This window comes from Caloenas nicobarica, chromosome 5 (assembly GCF_036013445.1).
Source record: "Caloenas nicobarica isolate bCalNic1 chromosome 5, bCalNic1.hap1, whole genome shotgun sequence".
NCBI classification, from domain to species: Eukaryota; Metazoa; Chordata; class Aves; order Columbiformes; family Columbidae; genus Caloenas; species Caloenas nicobarica.
Window position 1 is genome coordinate 66,698,674 of NC_088249.1, and position 17,379 is coordinate 66,716,052.

At 52.1% G+C, this 17,379-nt stretch overlaps 1 protein-coding gene across 8 annotated transcripts; it reads right to left on the reverse strand.

Annotated features, from left to right (window-relative positions):
* Positions 1-274: 274 nt before the first annotated feature.
* Positions 275-17,159, reverse strand: RAB3IL1 (RAB3A interacting protein like 1). Of its 8 annotated transcripts, XR_010606265.1 has the most exons (13): positions 17,028-17,159; positions 13,743-13,977; positions 13,177-13,272; positions 11,616-11,693; positions 10,800-11,015; positions 8,740-8,859; positions 7,593-7,721; positions 7,381-7,493; positions 5,908-5,931; positions 4,453-4,552; positions 3,404-3,470; positions 1,562-2,780; positions 275-1,453 (listed from the first exon to the last, which is right to left on the reverse strand). XR_010606265.1 is itself a non-coding variant. In XM_065635495.1 (12 exons), the coding sequence occupies exons 1-12, from the start codon at positions 17,036-17,038 to the stop codon at positions 2,698-2,700; spliced, it is 1,272 nt and encodes a 423-aa protein (XP_065491567.1). In that variant the 5' UTR covers positions 17,039-17,159; the 3' UTR covers positions 275-2,697. The 8 variants fall into 8 exon arrangements, 7 of the variants coding, with proteins under 7 accessions (XP_065491567.1, XP_065491570.1, XP_065491568.1 ...); XM_065635495.1 differs by having other exon boundaries at positions 275-2,780; XM_065635498.1 differs by lacking the exon at positions 8,740-8,859 and having other exon boundaries at positions 275-2,780.
* Between the last annotated feature and the right edge of the window lie 220 nt (positions 17,160-17,379).

A 17,379-nucleotide genomic window follows, 5' to 3' on the forward strand; every position in this document is an offset into this window, starting at 1 on the left:
AGGTCCACCTTGTCCCAAGAAACACTTGGGATAAACTCTGTTTGCTACCAAAACACCGTCACTTAGTCCCCTGGCAAAGGCAGGGAGCTACAGAAAGGACAGACTGAGCAAGAAAAGCATTAAAAATCCCTTAAAGCTTTAAAAACCCTTAGGACACGCAGTGGGCAAGAGGAGCACAGAGCGCGATACCAGTCGAACTCTGCTCTTGGCTATTGAACCCACACCCCCCCAACCAACCCAACCCCAGAACGCCAACCAGACCTTTAAAGACGTTAATAACAAATGTTTATTTTCCATTTAATAAAGAGCAGGGTGCAACCATCCCGCCGTTAACAGACTGACTTCATATTCACTTAGAAATTGTTCTCTCTGCTTTCTTTGAAATGTAAGACAACCTTATACGCTGCATTTCTCTAATTCCTTCCACCTCAAAGTGCTTTACAAAGTGACACTGGGGCTGGGAAATTAAAAAAAGAAAAATGTCACAAACCAAACCATCTCCTCCACAGAGAGCCCATCTCATTCCCAGTGCTGCAATGCAGCCACGTCTGTTGTGCAATGTCGCAGCTGATAGCACAGGACACGTAGAGATAAGGAGGAACAGATGCAAGGAGAAACTGCCAGGGAACAGAATTTACCTGAGCTGAAATCTTCAACTGGGAAAAGACATTTCTATTTTCCCCTCTGGAAAACTTGATGTCAAATCGCCACAATTCCGCAGCCACCACCAAAAGAGATGCAGGTTTATCACCAGCTCAAGACCCAACCAGACTCTCACCCAAAGATGCATTTTCCAGGTTTTTACTCCACATTGGAAACATATTCCTTTGGTGAAAAGCAGATGTACATACCCATCTACTTAGGGGGAGCAGCATCACTTGGGGCACTCAGCTGTGGGAAGTAAAGGCAGAACTGGGGTGTTAACAACTGGGACTCGTGGCTCAGCCCTTTCTGAGGCGGATTCAAAGCTTTTGTTGTGAGGAATGTGTTCTCCCAGCTCTGGGGATGACAACTCATGTTTCACATAGCTACTAACCCTCAGCAAACAATACCATGTGCCTGTATAGCCATAAGGAAAGGGTATTTTAAGTGTGCTCAGGGACAGGAAAGCTTGTGCTCATCAGGGTCTTCCACAGAAGGTTCTCAGATATGCTGTGAAGCTGTCCTTGTATTAGGTTCCCAACCAAAACCCTTTGTTTCCCCCATCTATTCCTCCCTCCCCTGGACAAGAACCCAGCGGCTCTGTTGGTTTTCTTCCACTGAAGATACAGAGCTCCTACTGTAGCATCTCCCAGGAGAGGATAAAACTTAATGGAGATGGTGATGGGGTTCTGGGCACCGACTTGCTAAGACGATGGCAGAGGGACAGGGTGACAGGCCAGGCAAGAGCACAGAAATATCACACGAGGTGAAACCTCCAGGGTGGGTTGTGGCTGAGCTGATTTCACAGACACTGGGGGGGGGGAAAAAAAAAAAAGGGCTAAATTGGCTATAAAACACTGTCATGGCTTTAACACAGTTTGGCAGACAAGCCTGGGCCTGAGCCCAAGCTAGAGCTGACCTCAGCTTTAGGGACATCCTTCCCAGCAGGTTTTGAAGCTGACAGGAACCACAGCAGCCCAGGAGAAGCTGGGTTTCCCAGTGGATGTGCATCTCTAGGTCTGGTCTAACACTGGGGAAGAAATCTCGGGGCCTTAAGACTGCCCAGCCTGGGCACGCTCCTCCTGGAGACAAAGGACCCAGCCTGGGATCACAGTTTCCATCTAAACAGTCAGAACAATACTGCCCAAAGCTCCTTCACAGCAGAAACAGCTCAAAAGCATCTGTTTGTGGGTGAGGTTTGGATCTAAGAGCACCACGGGGGATGGACTTCTGCACCAAGGACTGTCGGAATCTCTAGACCAGGAGAGAACATCCCGCAGCCAGCTGCGAGTTTGGCAATTTCCCCACTCATTTTCTTCTGCCCAAGGCCCCAGGTGCAAAGCTCCGGCCTCTGCTCCGGCTGTTCCCCCGGCCTGGATTCCCCCAGTGCCAAATCACAAGCTAAAAAACACAGAAACAAATCCCTCTTTGTGACTCAGTTGGCAGAAAGCTTCTCTTGCAGACTCCTTTAAAAGGAGCGAGTACCTGGAAACAGGCTGCTCATGTCTCTCCAGAAGATTATTGTGTGCTGCTGGCGGTTACAGGGTCGTTTGCGGATAAGTGGCCAGCAGGACCTTGGTGTATGGCTGGACACAGCACCCTTCACCCCAAAGAACGAGTGGAACAGCTGGACAGACAGCCAGCATCTGTCCTGAAAGAGTTGCTTACAAAGAGAAGGCTGCGGGACTCCTGTGTTGCACAGGGCTGACCTCAGACTATGCCAAAGCAGAGTGCATATAAAAACAAAAGGTTTAAAAAAAAAAAAAAAAAAAAAAAGGATATACACTGCGTATAGGAGACTCCGTAGAGCAGAGTCTATTGGCGGCCACCCCAGCGCGGCCGGGCCAGCCCAGCTGCCGGGGCAGCTCCGTTCCAGTCACAGCTGGAGAAGTGGGACAGCTGAAGGTGGAACTTGTGCTTCTCGCTCCTTGATCGGCGTCAGGCGGCGGGAGGATGAGGAGGGAGCAAAGCCCGCTGCAGGAGAGGCGCCGCGTTCAGCTGTTTGGCAAACAGCGTTTGACGAGCCGTTCGTTCAGGAGCAGTTTCCCTCCGCGCTTACATCTCGCTGGGATAAAACCCGAGTTTGGCCAAGGACATCTCCCTCCGGAGCCGCATGACCTCCCAGAACATCAGCTCCACTGCAAAACAAGAAGGGAGTAGAGAAGAGGAGGAAAAAAAAAAACAAAATAAAATGAATTGGTAAGCGAGGCACAGCTGGACGCCCCCTCATGTTGGGCTGTGCTCTCAGTGCAGCCCGGCCAGGTGCATCCCCAAGTGGCGGAAACAAAGATAGACTTGCAGAATCATGAAATAGTTTGGGTTGCAGGGTCCTTCCCAGCTCCCCCAGTGCCCCCCCTGCCATGGGCAGGGACGTCTGCACCAGCTCAGGTTGCTCAGAGCCCCGTCCAGCCTGGCCGGGGATGTCTCCAGGGATGGTTCATCCATCACCTCTCTGGCCAACCTGGGCCAGAGTTTTTGTTCCCATATTTTACCACCCTCATTGCAAAAAATCTCTCATGTCTAGAGGAAGACATGGAGGGTCCAGCAGGATAAGCCCATCAGGTCACCCCTTACCAGCTCCACCCCGAGGAAAACCTCCCAACAAGCTGATAAGCAAAGAATAAGCGCGTCTCTTCTTCCCGCTCATGCCTTTGTTGTCATTTCACCGTTTCTCAAAGACACAGGGAATACCCCAAGCCTGTCACGTTGAACAGGACCTCTTAATTCCTCCCAATGTCCCACAGAAAGCATCCCCTCTTACCATCCTGCCGCACCAAGCCCTGCTGGATATAGCGAATGTAGGTGAAAAAGTTGCACACCGCTGTGATCTGAGGGAGGGAAGGAAAATTAAACAAAAAAGGAGTCAGCTATAGAACTTGCTTTGCCTGTCAAGAGACTTCCACAGCACCCAGCAGGAGAGCTCGGGGTTCAGCACCTGAAAAATAAATTATTATAGTACCACATACCACCAGATGGAAAGAAATAAGAAGAAAGCGGGTTAAACATAATAAAAATCAAAGTTCTAGGCACCTGCAAGCCCATCCCAAGATATTACACTGCCCATGAGACATACTGTGGAAGAACTGCAGCCTAACGTAGATCTGAGACGTGAGTGATCACCACTGAATGTGGGAGCAAAGTCCATGATCTTCCTTCAAGGAGCAGTTCCTGACTGCATTAAAATCTCTGGAGTTAAAGGTTTGTGCAGAGAGCGTGTGTGCAGGGAGGTACAGGGGTTCACGACACATTAGAGTACTTCGGTGCAAGTAGCAAAAATTAGTCAACTTAAGTTCATGCCCAAACCCAACTTTTTGTCTCAGAAGAGTCACATGTTGCAGGATCAGCTCTTCTGATGTGCAACTCGGGAAAGAATAAACTTCTACAACGCTCCGTTGAATCAGAGCCCCAACAGTGACATTAACAGATCATTGACCTTGTCCCTTCCCTCCAAAGAAAGGACAGCTTGTTCTCAGAACCATCCGAGTTACTGATCTGTACCGGAACAGTAACCAGAGCCAGCACTTAAAGAGCAGAAAATCACAGTGTTCTACAAAGGAGGATTAAAAAAATAATAATAAAGCAAAACAATCAAAGCCCTGTACTGATCGGACCATGGAAAGCGAACACTCTGAAGGAACATAAGGCAGAGCCGGAGACCTCGTCATCAATGAAGAGCCACCTCGACTTCAGGAACAAACCCAAGTCCCACAGGTCTCTGTCTGTTTGAGGGCTGACCCAAGGGCTCCTCCACCTCGGGGTGTGGGAGCGGTTTTGGAGGGTTGAGGCACCCTGGGAAGGTGGAAGACTCACCCTGGCCCTGCAGGATGGTGAAATGTAGTAGTAATTCCCCGAATCCCCCAGCATGATGCGGTGCTTGCAGGTCCTGGGGAGGCCACTCAGAGCACATTTCCTGCAGACAAAGAAAAAAAACCACTTAAACCCTCAGCAATCTAACGACAGAGCAGAGCACAAGCAATCCAACAACCTCAAGACTGTCCCCAAGAGATGGAAGGGGGAGCTCAGAAGCCAGATGCTGTGTCATTTCAGCATGAAGAAGAAAAAACCTTGGCTTGTGTGAGCTTTTTCTCAAAAGATCCCATAAATGGCACGTTTAGGAGACCTCAGGCTAAGTATCTGGAACCAGTAATCACTCCGTGCCCAAGCAAACCAAGGCTGTGCCCCTTCCCTGACCAAACCTGGGCTCAAAACAGGTAAATCCGGCATTTGAGCAGAGGTGCTCACGCTGAGAGCCCAAACCAAGCTGCACTGCAGCCTTTTTAGGCTCCTATTAATTAATTTGAGCCTGAATTGAAGCTCCTCTAGTTGAGGCCACACGGAGTGGCTTTGTACTGACTTCAGGGGGCTTTGGAGAAGTCCTGCAGCTCCTCACAATCGACCCCTTTTTATGCAGATGGGGAAGAAGTTCGGCTTCACAATTGTAAGGAGATTGAAGGAAACAGACTTTTCAAGACGGCTCAGCTCCCAGGAAAGCCACCAAAAGACATAATGAGTAAAGGGTGAGGCATGTCTCTATTTTCTTGGCACTTCCTTCCATTATTTGCAAGACGAATAGTGCTTGTTTTCCACCGTTATCAAGGCAAATATCAGCTAAGCGCGGAAGCACGGGCTGGAAGTGTTCAGACGCAACGAGAAGTAATCATTGCCCGAATGTTAACACAACTTACAGGGATCAAATCCTCAGAAGGTGCAGGATAAGCGATGCTTTTGTCAACAAGATGCCTTTAAGAGGTCCTGAGTTTGAGTATTGCAGCACACTGGGGAAAAACAGACTCCTGCTGGTTGCTCTCGGCTTGGTTGGTACCACTTGGTGCAACCCCAGTTATTACAACAGTAGGTAGAAGTAACCTAAACCACAGAGCTTGGACACCTGCCCTCAACACTCAACATACCCCAGGGCACTTTTCCAGACATGTCATTGTGAAAATCAGATGTCCCCAGCACCTCCTGGCCAGCATTTTGCTCTGACAGGTAACATTGCTTAGTGGTCAACTCAGTCCCTGCCTGTCTAGAGTCCCCAAACTGTTGCAAAAATCATTGTTTTGCATCTGGGAAACAAAGGGGAGCAAATTCCTTTTGGGTCCTTTATTGCCAAGAGCAAGATTTCCCTACCGTCCTGCCTGGGTGGGTTAAAAAGTTAGTTTAGTTCAGCTCTAGCCTCAAAGCTGCTGAATTACACTAAGTTAGTAACTCGTTAATGGATTAGAGATCTTTGATCACTGACTGAAAAATAAATAGTTCACTTACGTTACAATTTGTGACCGGAACCCACTGTGAAGACACATACACACACACACACAAAAAAAATCAAAAGGAAACTGGTAAGGATAAATACAGGATGGGTTGTTTTTGGAACAGGCCTGACACATACTCGTGGAACAATCTGCCCAGAGACGAGACAAAACGCAGAAGAGAGTGGTAGGAAACCTGTACGTGAGCAGCTTTCACTGTTACAGGAACACCTCCGCTTAGAAGGTGCTCTGCTTGAAGGCGAGGGAGGGAAGAACAAAGAGAGAAAACCCTGACTGAACTCAAATCCAACAGCTGAATAAAATCCCCTGTCTTGGCCTGGCATGTCGCGTCACTCCTGCTTGTGCTCCTCATCTTTGGGGCGATCTCAAGTCGTCTGACAAGCTCTGGAGCAGCGATAGCCCCGATCCTGATGGCAAGGCGGCAGCGTCAGGTGGGGAAGGTGACACACAGCAGCGGGACATCCCCTCCGGCCTACGCTCAATGCCACCCAGTGCACCGGCAAGGCCCGGAGTGCAACGTGAGCTTCCAAGATGGAAGAACACAAGATAACGCAGCTCTGACTTAATCCTTTCGCCCTGGGTTATGCACAAACGCACCCTCAGAGAACATTAAACAAGTTGCCACCTTGAGGGGAAAAATAACCACCTTTCCCAAGCCAAGGGCACCAACACGTCGCCAGGTTATTGGCCAAAATAATCAACTCCAGCGCATCAGCTGGGCTGAGCTAATTCCCCTTCTCATGTAACGAGTTGAGCTGAACCGCCGCAGGTCAGAGATTAAGAAAAGGCTCAGCTAAGCCCCTGCAACTGTTCAACCCGACTGAGCGAGGCCTGGCCGAGCTCGCCAGATGGCACAAAAAACCAAAAGAGAGCAGAAATAAGTATTGAATTAATTTAGAGGGGATTTGTAATCTTAATGATGGCTCTGGAAATAAATTTAATTTCTTTTATTAACTATGTGACCAGAAGTATACGCAGCAGGAATAAGGCTTCCCGCACAGCATTTCTGCTCTTCTGGTGCTATTAGGATATCTGCCATTGTGTGAATAAGGCCGTAACAAGCTCTGTGTTTTCATTTCAATTCAGGTGAGACTACTAATGGGTTACTGAGGCTGACTTTTGTATTCCAGAATCGGAAATGTTGATACATTTACAGTAAAACTGGAATACACGGTTTCGGTTTTGAAAGCACCTTATTAGGTTATTTGGCATAAACTACCCATAACCTGAATTTCTTGGCATTTGGTATACTGAATTGTTCAGTCAAATTTATAGATTGAATCCATACTATTGAATTTATTCTAAGTACATTGCTTCTGGTTTTATGCTGTTCCAGTTCAATATACTCCCCAGTAAACAAGTAACACATACAAAGCTTGAATTTGAATGATTAATGTTTGTTTAATGATGTAGAGAGGTGTTCTATATAAAAACTTGCTGTCAAATTTTAATACTTTGAGAGCCTTACTTTGGTCCACCGCACTCTTCTGCCGACACCTTCACCACAGGCAGCGCCTGGGAAGCAACCGGCTCGATGGTGAGCGTGTTCTGCTCCACGGCTACTCGCACCAGCTCCGACAGCTGCGGCAAACAGAAATTACACGGATACGCAAAGGTCACCTAGAGAAAGGCGCAACTCGGGTGCTGCCAGACTGTGTGTCCTCCCCTTCCAGCACTCACCTCCTGCTTAGTGAAGTCCAGACAAGGTCCCACGTCTTCTCGATAAATCCTGTCCAGGAAAGAGCAGGATTTATGCAAAGTTGGAGATTCCTTCCAGGCTTGGAACTCAGCAAATAAAATGGAGTCGACCTGCAGCAAGTGTCCAAGAAGAGTGGGATGAGGGAAGGTGGGTGGAGAGATACCATATCAGAAAATCTCTGTTACCGTGCCGGTAACCTAACCACGAAACATCTGGAAGGCTCAGACATCACAGAAGTGTCTGAGGGAAGCTGGCTCGCTCCAAGGACATTTCCTCTGCCACCCATCAGCAGTTCTGTGCCACTGACACAGCCATACTGGGCTTATTCTGCAAGGAAAAGACTGCTCTAGAAAATGATGAACTGGAAAAAGCCACTAATAAATAGCCATCAAAAACCAGCCATCAGCAGAACTACCTTCAGTGAGCCCAAGCGTGAGCTCACAACATCATCCAGCGCGTTAAAACCCGCTCCGAGCCCAGAACTCTGGTGTTTGGGGAGTCGCAGATGTAACGGGAATGCTGGGCAGCCACACAGGCTTGCAGAGGTAAGCTGGGTTTAGGAAAGGAGGTCTCTCAAAGGGAACTCCAAGAGCAGGAACAGCTGTCCCTGTTCCAACATCTGCTCGTGGCCTGTTACAGCCGGGCACACAAGTGTTACCACTGCTCAGCAAAAAGGGACCCGGGGACAGAGCTTGTTCCCATCCCCTGAGCTGCCTCCATCCCTGTCTGGCTGAAAATAACTGCAGCCCTGGAGATTCTCCAGGACCTGACAATTAAACCCCGGATCCATCATTAGCCAAAGCACCAACCTGACTGACAGGGCATCTCCTTAAGAGGCCAGCGAATCCTGTTAAAGCTGCCAAAAGGAAAAACAAAACTAAAAGAAACCCCGCGGAGCGACACAAAGAATGTGAGTGAAGAAAGCTGAAAAAGGTTTGGGTTCGAGCTACAGAGACTGCTCACCTGGTACCAGGCTTCAAGATGGGAAAACGAATTGAGAAAGAAAAAAAAAAAAGAAAAACACACAAAACCAAAACAAATTCAAAAATGGAGGTTAGCATAAAAGGAAGCTAGGACTGAAAGGCTGGAAGTGCGAGAGGCAGACGGGTCCCAACCCTCCCCAGTTACCTGCCGCAAGGAGGAGGAAGCACCTGCCCCCACGTCCTGCCAGCCGGGTTCATAGGTGATGTGGACGGACTTCCCAGGGAGGAGACAGAGGAGCAGAGAGAGGAGAGCGGGGAACCCAGACTTGGAGGGCAGAGGAAGGAAAGACAGGGAAGGAAAAGGTTTAGAGAGATGAGCAAGAAAGGGAGGTAAAAAACACGAGACAAAACAGAAGGCCCATCTCCTCCCTTCCGGGGAGCTAAACCTGCTGCTCAAGACATCCCAGGGCCACAAGCAACACTTCAGCTTGAGGTGCAAAAAGGGAACAGAAATTCTGGCATTTTTAGGCTCAGTTTAGGATGGGGCACATTTTTTTCCCCAGAGCACCAAGTCTCCGAATGCCAGGTTCCCTTTCATCACCTCCCACACAGGCCACTAAGGAATTCAAGACAGAAATTAACAACTTAACCCTTGATAATATAAAATTATTGGTCACTTTGGAAGCTGCAGCCCCAGGAATTTAAGCCCTGGGATATCTGCGCCCTGTGGAAGTCACCCACACAAAGAAATGCCAGGTCCAACTCCTTAACAAGCGAGTCACTTACAAGAGCCAGCATTTCTCCAAAGATCGTCAACACGAGCTTTGCTGAGACTGAGCCCAGAACAGCAAAACGAGGGGAAAGTTGTCTCTGCTTATTGTAGGCAGAGGGCGACTTCTACAGGGCGGTCAGCGCTTCACCAAACCGGGCTCCCAGTTTGGAGCTTCCCTGTTCTGACCGGAGGAATGGTCAATGTTGGAGAGGTCACCTTAAAAAGATTAAAACCTTCTTCTTCCCGGCCCTCAAAGCAGCTTCCAGCTGACCACACTTGACTCCAACTTCCAGAGCATCTGGACTGTTCCCTGCTTGGCCAGGAGAAACCAGAGCATCAGGCCTTCCCAGTTACTGATTTTTTCCTTTGGCTTTCTTTTTGACTCCTCTCTGGCTGCGAACAGAGCTACACAACTTCGCCTCTCGTTGCTGTGGCTGTCTCAGGACAACGGCTACAGCCGACGTTGCCTGAAGCATTTGGTCCAAACTCCAGCAACAAGAACGCTGCGCAGAAGCTGACAAGGCACGTTCACTGAATCCACTGCCAAAAGCAGACGTTACCGGTGTTTCCAGCACAGTCCTGTTTGGTCAGAGTGTTAATCTCAAAATTCCTGCGTACGTCCTCACACCAGCCAAGTGACCAGGTACCTTTGTGTTCCCTCAATAATTCTTCATCACAGAGGCTGCAGCTCCCAGAAAAATCACTAGGGAGATGTATTCCCCCAGTCATTTTCATTCTTCCTGACCAAAGCCATAAGCTCCATCCTTTTTGCTCCCCAGGACAGCTGTGCACACATCTGGCAAGGGGAACGTTCCCAGACAGAAAGGTTGTGCAAGCAGGGAGAAGTGTTCCTTACACCATGGTCACAGCAGGTGGGGACTATCGAAAGATCAACTAAAGGGAATCAAACACTGTCTCTCTGAAAGATATTCACAAACGCTCAGGGTGCTTCTCTGCTCAGCTCCTTCCAGTGAGGAAGGAATTAAATGTAACTAATTAACCATGCGCTCTGCAAAAAGAAGAAGAGCGACATGCCCAAGAACACAGAACAAGTGACAGAGACTACAAGTCGATAGAGACGTCCTGGCGCCGAAGCCAAACTAGGCAGAGAGAAAAAAAACCAACAGCAAATCACGCCAAGACTCAACTGCCAAGGTGCAGAGCAACCGGCTTCTGCCCAGCAGCTCCTGACACATCCACCCCAGCACCGGTAGCTCCTGGACCTGTCCATGCACCCCAGGGATCCCCCAACTGCTTCCTCTAGCCCTTGTCCTGACACAGCCTTCAACGTGCTCCCCAGAACCCCCCACAAACGGAAACCCTCCAGCGCCTGCCTCAGCACAAATTTGGGGAACAAGCCACACGGCTGCACGAACAGCTTCTCCCAACGCTGAAACCGCAGAGCTCTCCGGGAAACCCAAGTCAGACTCGGCTCCCGGAGCGCGGTGCCGGCGGCGGCTCCAGGGCTGATGCAGGGAATGGTCCTCACCCACCTCCTTGCGCTCGTGACTGACGGGCTCTGGGGCCGCGTTCTGGCTGGCAGCCGAGACCACGGCGCTGCTGGTGCTCTTGTTTCGCCCGTGGCCCTTCCTGAAGCCGGCTTTAGAAGGGCTCTGGAGCTGAGGGTGCAGCTCGCGGTTCGGGGAGGAAGGTGTGGATGTGATCACCAGCGTCTTCAGAGCCGTCACCTCCGCCTGCAGCATGTCGATCTGAGGAGACAAGGCGAGAGCCACCAGCACCATCAGAACCCGCTGAGCTCGAGTTTGCTGCACCCCAAACACTAAAGCCACAGGAACCAGCTGCAAGCGCGGCCGTGAAGCCTTCACCCCCCTCTCCCAAACGCCCACCGTCACCCAGAATTTTAAAGAGGGCTGAACAGCAGCTGTTTGGGAACCCGTCCCTCTGCTCCTCTGTCTGAGCACATTTTGCACCAGGCTCTTTTTAGACCCCAAAACCCAGAAGAAATTTCTCTCTCCTCAAGAAGGAACCCGCTGAGCAGCCCTGTGACGCAGCCTGCTCAGGAAATCCCAGCTCTGCTCTACCCATCCCCACAACCGCGGCAATTAAACAGCGAATCGCTTCTCGATGGCTCCCCTGGCATCCACTTCTCAAAGGGGAGCTGGATCAGATGCCTCTTCCCCCTCACTCAGTGTCTGCTGGAGAGGGAACAGAGTGAACGCAGCATCTCAGAGCGACCGACCTGCAGGCGCTTTGCCCTCCGCCGGCCACCACACAGCGCCGTGGCCAGGCTGGGCAGGAACGGTACTGACTTAACACAAAAATAAAGTCACAGAAAGCGCGGTTCTCACCTTCCCTCGTGCCTCCCTCAGCTGTTTCTCCGACGCCGCCTGTTTAGTGTTTGCTTCTCTCACCATCTTGTGCGCCTCCTGCGCCAGAGAGAATTTCAGTTTGCCCGTTGCAGCCTCAACTCATAAATGCATCGCTCCAGGCCCGAGCTCCACCGTACCACAGGCTGGGGGACAGACATCACCGCCACATCCCAGCGTTTCACTCTGTCAGCTGGGGAGAGCTTTCCCCCCAGGATTTCCCAGAGAAGGCTTTGAGCGCCAGAGCCTGGAGCGCATCCCCCTTCTAGGAGCGGAGTTGGCTAAATTAAAGAGTTCAGCTGCCCGAGTCCAAGGTCACCTCTCCCACTGATAGGGGCTGCTGTGGAGAAAGCCAGAAGCCAGGGCCTGCCCCTCTTTGCCCTTAGGAATCGCTTTAAGGCCGAGGTTTTAACATGAGCACCCAGCTGTGCTACACCGAAGCGCCCAGTCCAACACCTCTGGACTCTGACCTCGGCTCAGCCTCGCTACGCTGCCTTCCCGGCTGGACCTCAGTCCTGCGCTGTCACCGCAGGCTCGCTGGTTGATCACTGGACTGTTTTCTGACCCCGACTGCCGCCTGTGGCGGAGATCCCGATCCAGACTTGCTGCCTCACATCTTGGTTCCTCACCGGTGAGGTCACTGCTCTCGCCTGACTTTGTTGCTGCACTTTGCTCCCACTTCTCTCGAGGAGCAGCCGGGCCTCCCTGTGACACAGCAGGAGCCGTAGCTCAGGCGGGGACCAAACGGTAGAGCCTGGCTTAACATCTCCCATGGAAGAGGGAAGCGTGAGAGCCCCAGCTGGGGCCTCCCCGCAGCGCTGCCTGGAAACCGTCTGCCCAAGGCCGCCAAAGGAAGGGGACAGCCCTCGGCTACGTTATCTCTAAGTTCAGTTTATCTTTGTGCAGCCAAATCTCCAGGAGGGGGATGCTCTCTTGGCCCCCGCGCTCAGCGCCAGCCTGCATTTCAAAGGCACAGACGGGCTCCGGCTTTTCTCACTGCCCAGTCAGATCCAGACATCAGAGCTGGTGGTAAATGGGATTTTGCCGGGACAGAGTTTGGCAAGAATCACTTTAGAAAAAAACCAAAACCAAAACCAAACAACCTTCTGAACACTCAGTGGAGCAGAGGAGTATCCAGCTTGTTCCTACCCAAGCAAGGGCTGACACAAGCCAGGGAATCATCTCTGTTACAGAGCTGGCACAGGAGAGGGACCGGGAGCTAAGCTTAGCTCCAGCTACAGGCATCCCCACATCTGTTTTTGCTGCCAGATGTACAGACCCATAACTGCTGTGCTCTTCATGCCACCCCACGGCTGCTAAAGGGGAAAGAAAAGCACGTAAATGCTCCCCAGGAGCAGGTAGGAGCCCCTGCTCTGAGGCTCTGCCTGCTGCACTGCCCAGCTCTGCTTCTGCGAGAGGGAAAGAACACGGGAAAGGAGGAAAATGTGGGAGGGGATGGCTGGAAGTTCAGGGGAAGCCTGTCTTAAAGGAGTAGGATGTAAGCTTAGCTTAAGAAAGGCTGGGAGAAGGAAGAGGGTGGTACCTCAAACAGGCTAGCTGTTAACTCCTCGAGCTCCTGCTCCAGTTGTTCTCTGACTTTGGACAATCTCTCACATTCTTTGTCCTTCAGCTTCAGCTCCTGTTGAGGAAACGGAAAGGGATGCGCGAGCTCAGCGCAGACCCCCACCCGGCAATCACCACCTTTCCTCCCCATCACCGCACGGATCCCGTCGCTGAGCTCCACGCCACGCTCCGTGTCGCCAAAGCCATCCCTCCACAAGCTGCATCTGGCTTTTCAGGCTGGAATTGCTCATTTGCCATTAGCAAGGAGGCTTCACAGTAAGCACTGCTGCCTCAAGCTGCTTGCTGCAGCGTTTCCAGGGCTAATTTGGACGTCGGCACGTGTTTGGGTCAACCTAGCAAGCGACGTCCTGCTCCAAAGCACTTTATGGCCACCTCGGCTCAATCTCTCCCCTCTTCTGGCTGCTCCGCAGGGCGGCACAACCACTTTCAGACCCTGCTCCCCTCAGCACTGCCTCTAAGAAACCCCCCGCCCTGCCCAAATCTGCGCCACCACCCTCAGGTGTCCTCACAAACCCCGGGCTTTACCTTTTGTGCTTTGTGCAGCTCCTCCTTCAGGAATTCAGAGCCTTTCTCACGGATCTCCACGGAAGAGCTGCGCAGACGGGACACGCTGAGCTGCTCGGCGGTCTGGGTCTCATCCGCGCCTCCAGCACCTTGGCCCCCCGTCTCGGGCTCCTCCTTGCTGCCTTTGGATGGCATCAGTGTCTTCCAGGGTCCCACGGCTGGTTGCTTCTGGGTGTCTTCTTCAAAAGTGACCTGGCTGTGTGGAACGAGCACAGTGAAACTTTATATGGTGGCGATTCACGGCTTTCCTCTAACATTCGCAACAAATCCACATCCAGCCTCTTCTCCAGGATGAACACCCCAACTCTCTCAGCCTGTCCTCACAGCAGAGCTGTTCCAGCCTCGGATCATTTTTGTGGCCCGTCTCCACAGACTAGCACAGCCCCTGGAAGAGGCTGATGAACTTAGGAGGCTTTGCAGCTGTTGGGATCTTACAAGAAGAAAACAGAGGCTTGAGAGCCTGCACGGTAGGACATCGCAGCGTCCTGGGGCGCATGCATCACCCTTTCTTCATGCAAACTGTCCCCATGTGGTCACTCATTTGAAGTCAGCGGGAGGATGATCAAGCGGAAGGTTTCTATTGCGTCCGGCGCTATGGATTAACCCGCTGCCGGTTATCGCTGGGCCAGCAGCCTGCGCCGAGCCGTGGGGCTGCCCCCTCGTACGCACAGCACCGGCCCCTCATCCCACACGCTCCTTCTGGCTCCTGCTTCTTGCCTCTACCTCCTCCTGCAGAGAACCCATCACCTTCCTCTGGTTAGGTTCGCTTTCTGCTCCTCTCCTTTCCCAATTTCTGCATTTTCCTCTCCCGAATTCACCCTGCGTCCTGCGTCCCTGCCTTGCTCTGACTCCAGCCCCATGCTGGGCTTATCTCCTCAGCCACGTCCAGCTCAGAAGAGCCTTGCTCTTCTCCCCCATCTCACCCAAACACAAGAAACAGCCAAACCGTGACACCCAACGGCTGACAGACCTTCTCCTAGGCTACACAACCCAGCAACAGCGTGGTGCTATTAAACCACTTTTTTCCACTCAAATTGCCTCTTTCCAGCCCACCAAAGCTGCCATGAGCGACGGCTGTCCACAGTCACCTCTCCAAGAGGGAAAGAAGCAGCAGGTAGGTGGAAAAATCACACAGGGCAAACTCTTGGTGATACAACTAAATTTGGAAGTGGGGGAAATAACATAAAAAGGTGCTTTGGGGCAAAGGCAAGAAAATAAAATTAGTTTCGGCCAGAGGTAAAAAGGACAGACAGTGCCTCCAAGCAAGCAAAGATAATTCGTCTTGAGCTCCTCAGCGTGCTGGGACTGCTTGATAAAAAGCAATTTGCACAAACACGGAGGGACACGCCTGAGCGAGCGAGCCAGGACCAGCAGGAACTCCCGGACATCTACAGCTGGAGGTGCAGGAGAACACACGAGTGTGAACCACACGGAGTTCCGAGCGTGCGGGGCTCGCTCCATCCAGCCAGGCTGCTCTGACCGGTCAAACACAGCAAAGGCAGAACTGCACGGAAGAAATTAAATGGTTAAAGGTCAAGAATAGCTAACGGGGATCGCTTACCTGAACAGTGAGATCACTAACGGGATGAGGAGGTCTCCAAAGGGCTCCGAACACTAAGGAAGGGGAGGGATCATGCAAGAGAATGATCCGAAGGAAGGATTTAAACCCATAGCAGGGAGGTGAGCACATAATGAGACCGGTTCATCCCTGTCACTGGGATCAGGGAAAGTTCTCTGCAACGGATTTGCCACGGGGCAGGGGAAGAGCACCAAACAGAGAGGTTTGCTCAACAGCTAAAGCATTTTTCAGGTGGCAGAGTGGGCGCCCTCTCCGCTGTGGACTTTTGAGATTAGATAAAGTCACAGAGAACACATTTCTCCAGGTTCTCCTGCATTAGAGGGGAAAAAACAGCAGCCAGTCTGAGCACCTCCAGCTTCTGTGATTAGCACAAAAAAACCCCCAGAGCACAAAGGAAAAGCTAGATTCAAACCAAGCAGCTAGTAAAAAATTATAATAAAGCAGCAGCAAAGAAAAGGGACATTTCAACAGCCCACTAAACTATTAAGACAGCAAATCTAACCCGTACATAACAGGAAAAAAAAACCAAAACAAAACAGTGTTGGTTTTTTACGATTCTCAAGTTCTCAGACGAAAGCTGTTTGCCTTGGGAGACAGGTATTCCAGGGTATTTCCACACGCTGTGGAAGAAAACTGGAGGACACAGAGGAATGGAACAGTCCCACCCATGCTCCCTAGTGCCAAGGGACCTAAAAACCCATCCTAAAAATCATCCCATTTTTAATGACGGAATAGCACATTCTCCACGCTGTGCAAACAGAATCCCCGCAAAAGCCTCAGCAGTGCTGGCTTCTGCCCACAAAAACCCCAATCTCGAAGCTGGGACTTTGAAATAAACCCCCGCAAAGAGTAAAATACCACCACATTCCCTTGCACTCTCTTGCTATTGCTGCTCTGACTGGCAGCTTTCTCAGGAAAATGCATCATATCCTAAAGGTCCCAACGCGAGAAACGCAAACCTACACAAAAAAAACCCAAAAAAAACCCCCCAACTTTCTAAAGTTGGATTCTGTAGAAAAAGCAAAAAAATGTGCAGGATCCGCACTTTTTCCAGCGGGCCCCACACGTTTCCCGCAGGGCTGACGCCACAGAGTTATTTCCCGTAGCGACAGCCCGCGGGGTCTCTCCAGGTTCATCCCTTGAGCTCAGATTTGCAAAGACGACCCGGCTTCTCCATCCCGATGGCGAGAGAATCCCCACCGTACGGCACCGGCACCGCTCGCAAAACTTTCCTGCAAAGCGTTTTGTCTGCTCTATTATAACATAAATCACAGCTCGCGACTCTTATGTGCGTCTCCATCAGCCGCTGTGTCCTGATGTCTGCTGCTGGACGCGGGACATCCTTACAGAGCCTTAATTGACATGACAAATACAGGTCTGGGGACTGGGGTTTGCAGTTGCAGGGACTCAAGGTGTTAAAAATGAAAGAAGAAAAAAAAAAAAAGAAAAAGAAGCAAAAGCAACGGGAGCCCAAGGGGAGGCTCAGCCCGGGCTGCTCCCGGCCAGACACCCCCATCCCCGCCCCCGCCGAGCCTCGGGGATCGCTCAGCCCGTTTCCCCCGCTCCAGGTCCCCCGGTACCGCCCGGTCGCCCCCCCACCCCCGCCACCGGCCAGACCCCGCCGCTACCGCTGCCTCCAGCCCGGGGGGCCGGGCGGCCGGACCTACCCCCGCCGCATGCTGGGTCCCGCTGCTGCTCAGGGCGGAGGAGCCGCCGCCGCCGCCGCCGCCCCCATGGCCGCAGCCGGAGCCGCTCCCGGGGCTGGGGCGGCGCCGCAAGGACGCGCTCCCGCCGCCCGCGGGGGGGAACGGCGGGGCCGCCACGTGACCCCGGCGCGGCGGGCGGGCGCGCATGCGCGGAGCCAACGGGCGGGACCGGGGTTCGGGACCGGGGTTCGGGACCGGGGTTCGGGACCGGGGTTCGGGACCGGGGTTCGGGACCGGGGTTCGGGACCGGGGTTCGGGACCGGGGTTCGGGACCGGGGTTCGGGACCGGGGTTCGGGACCGGGGTTCGGGACC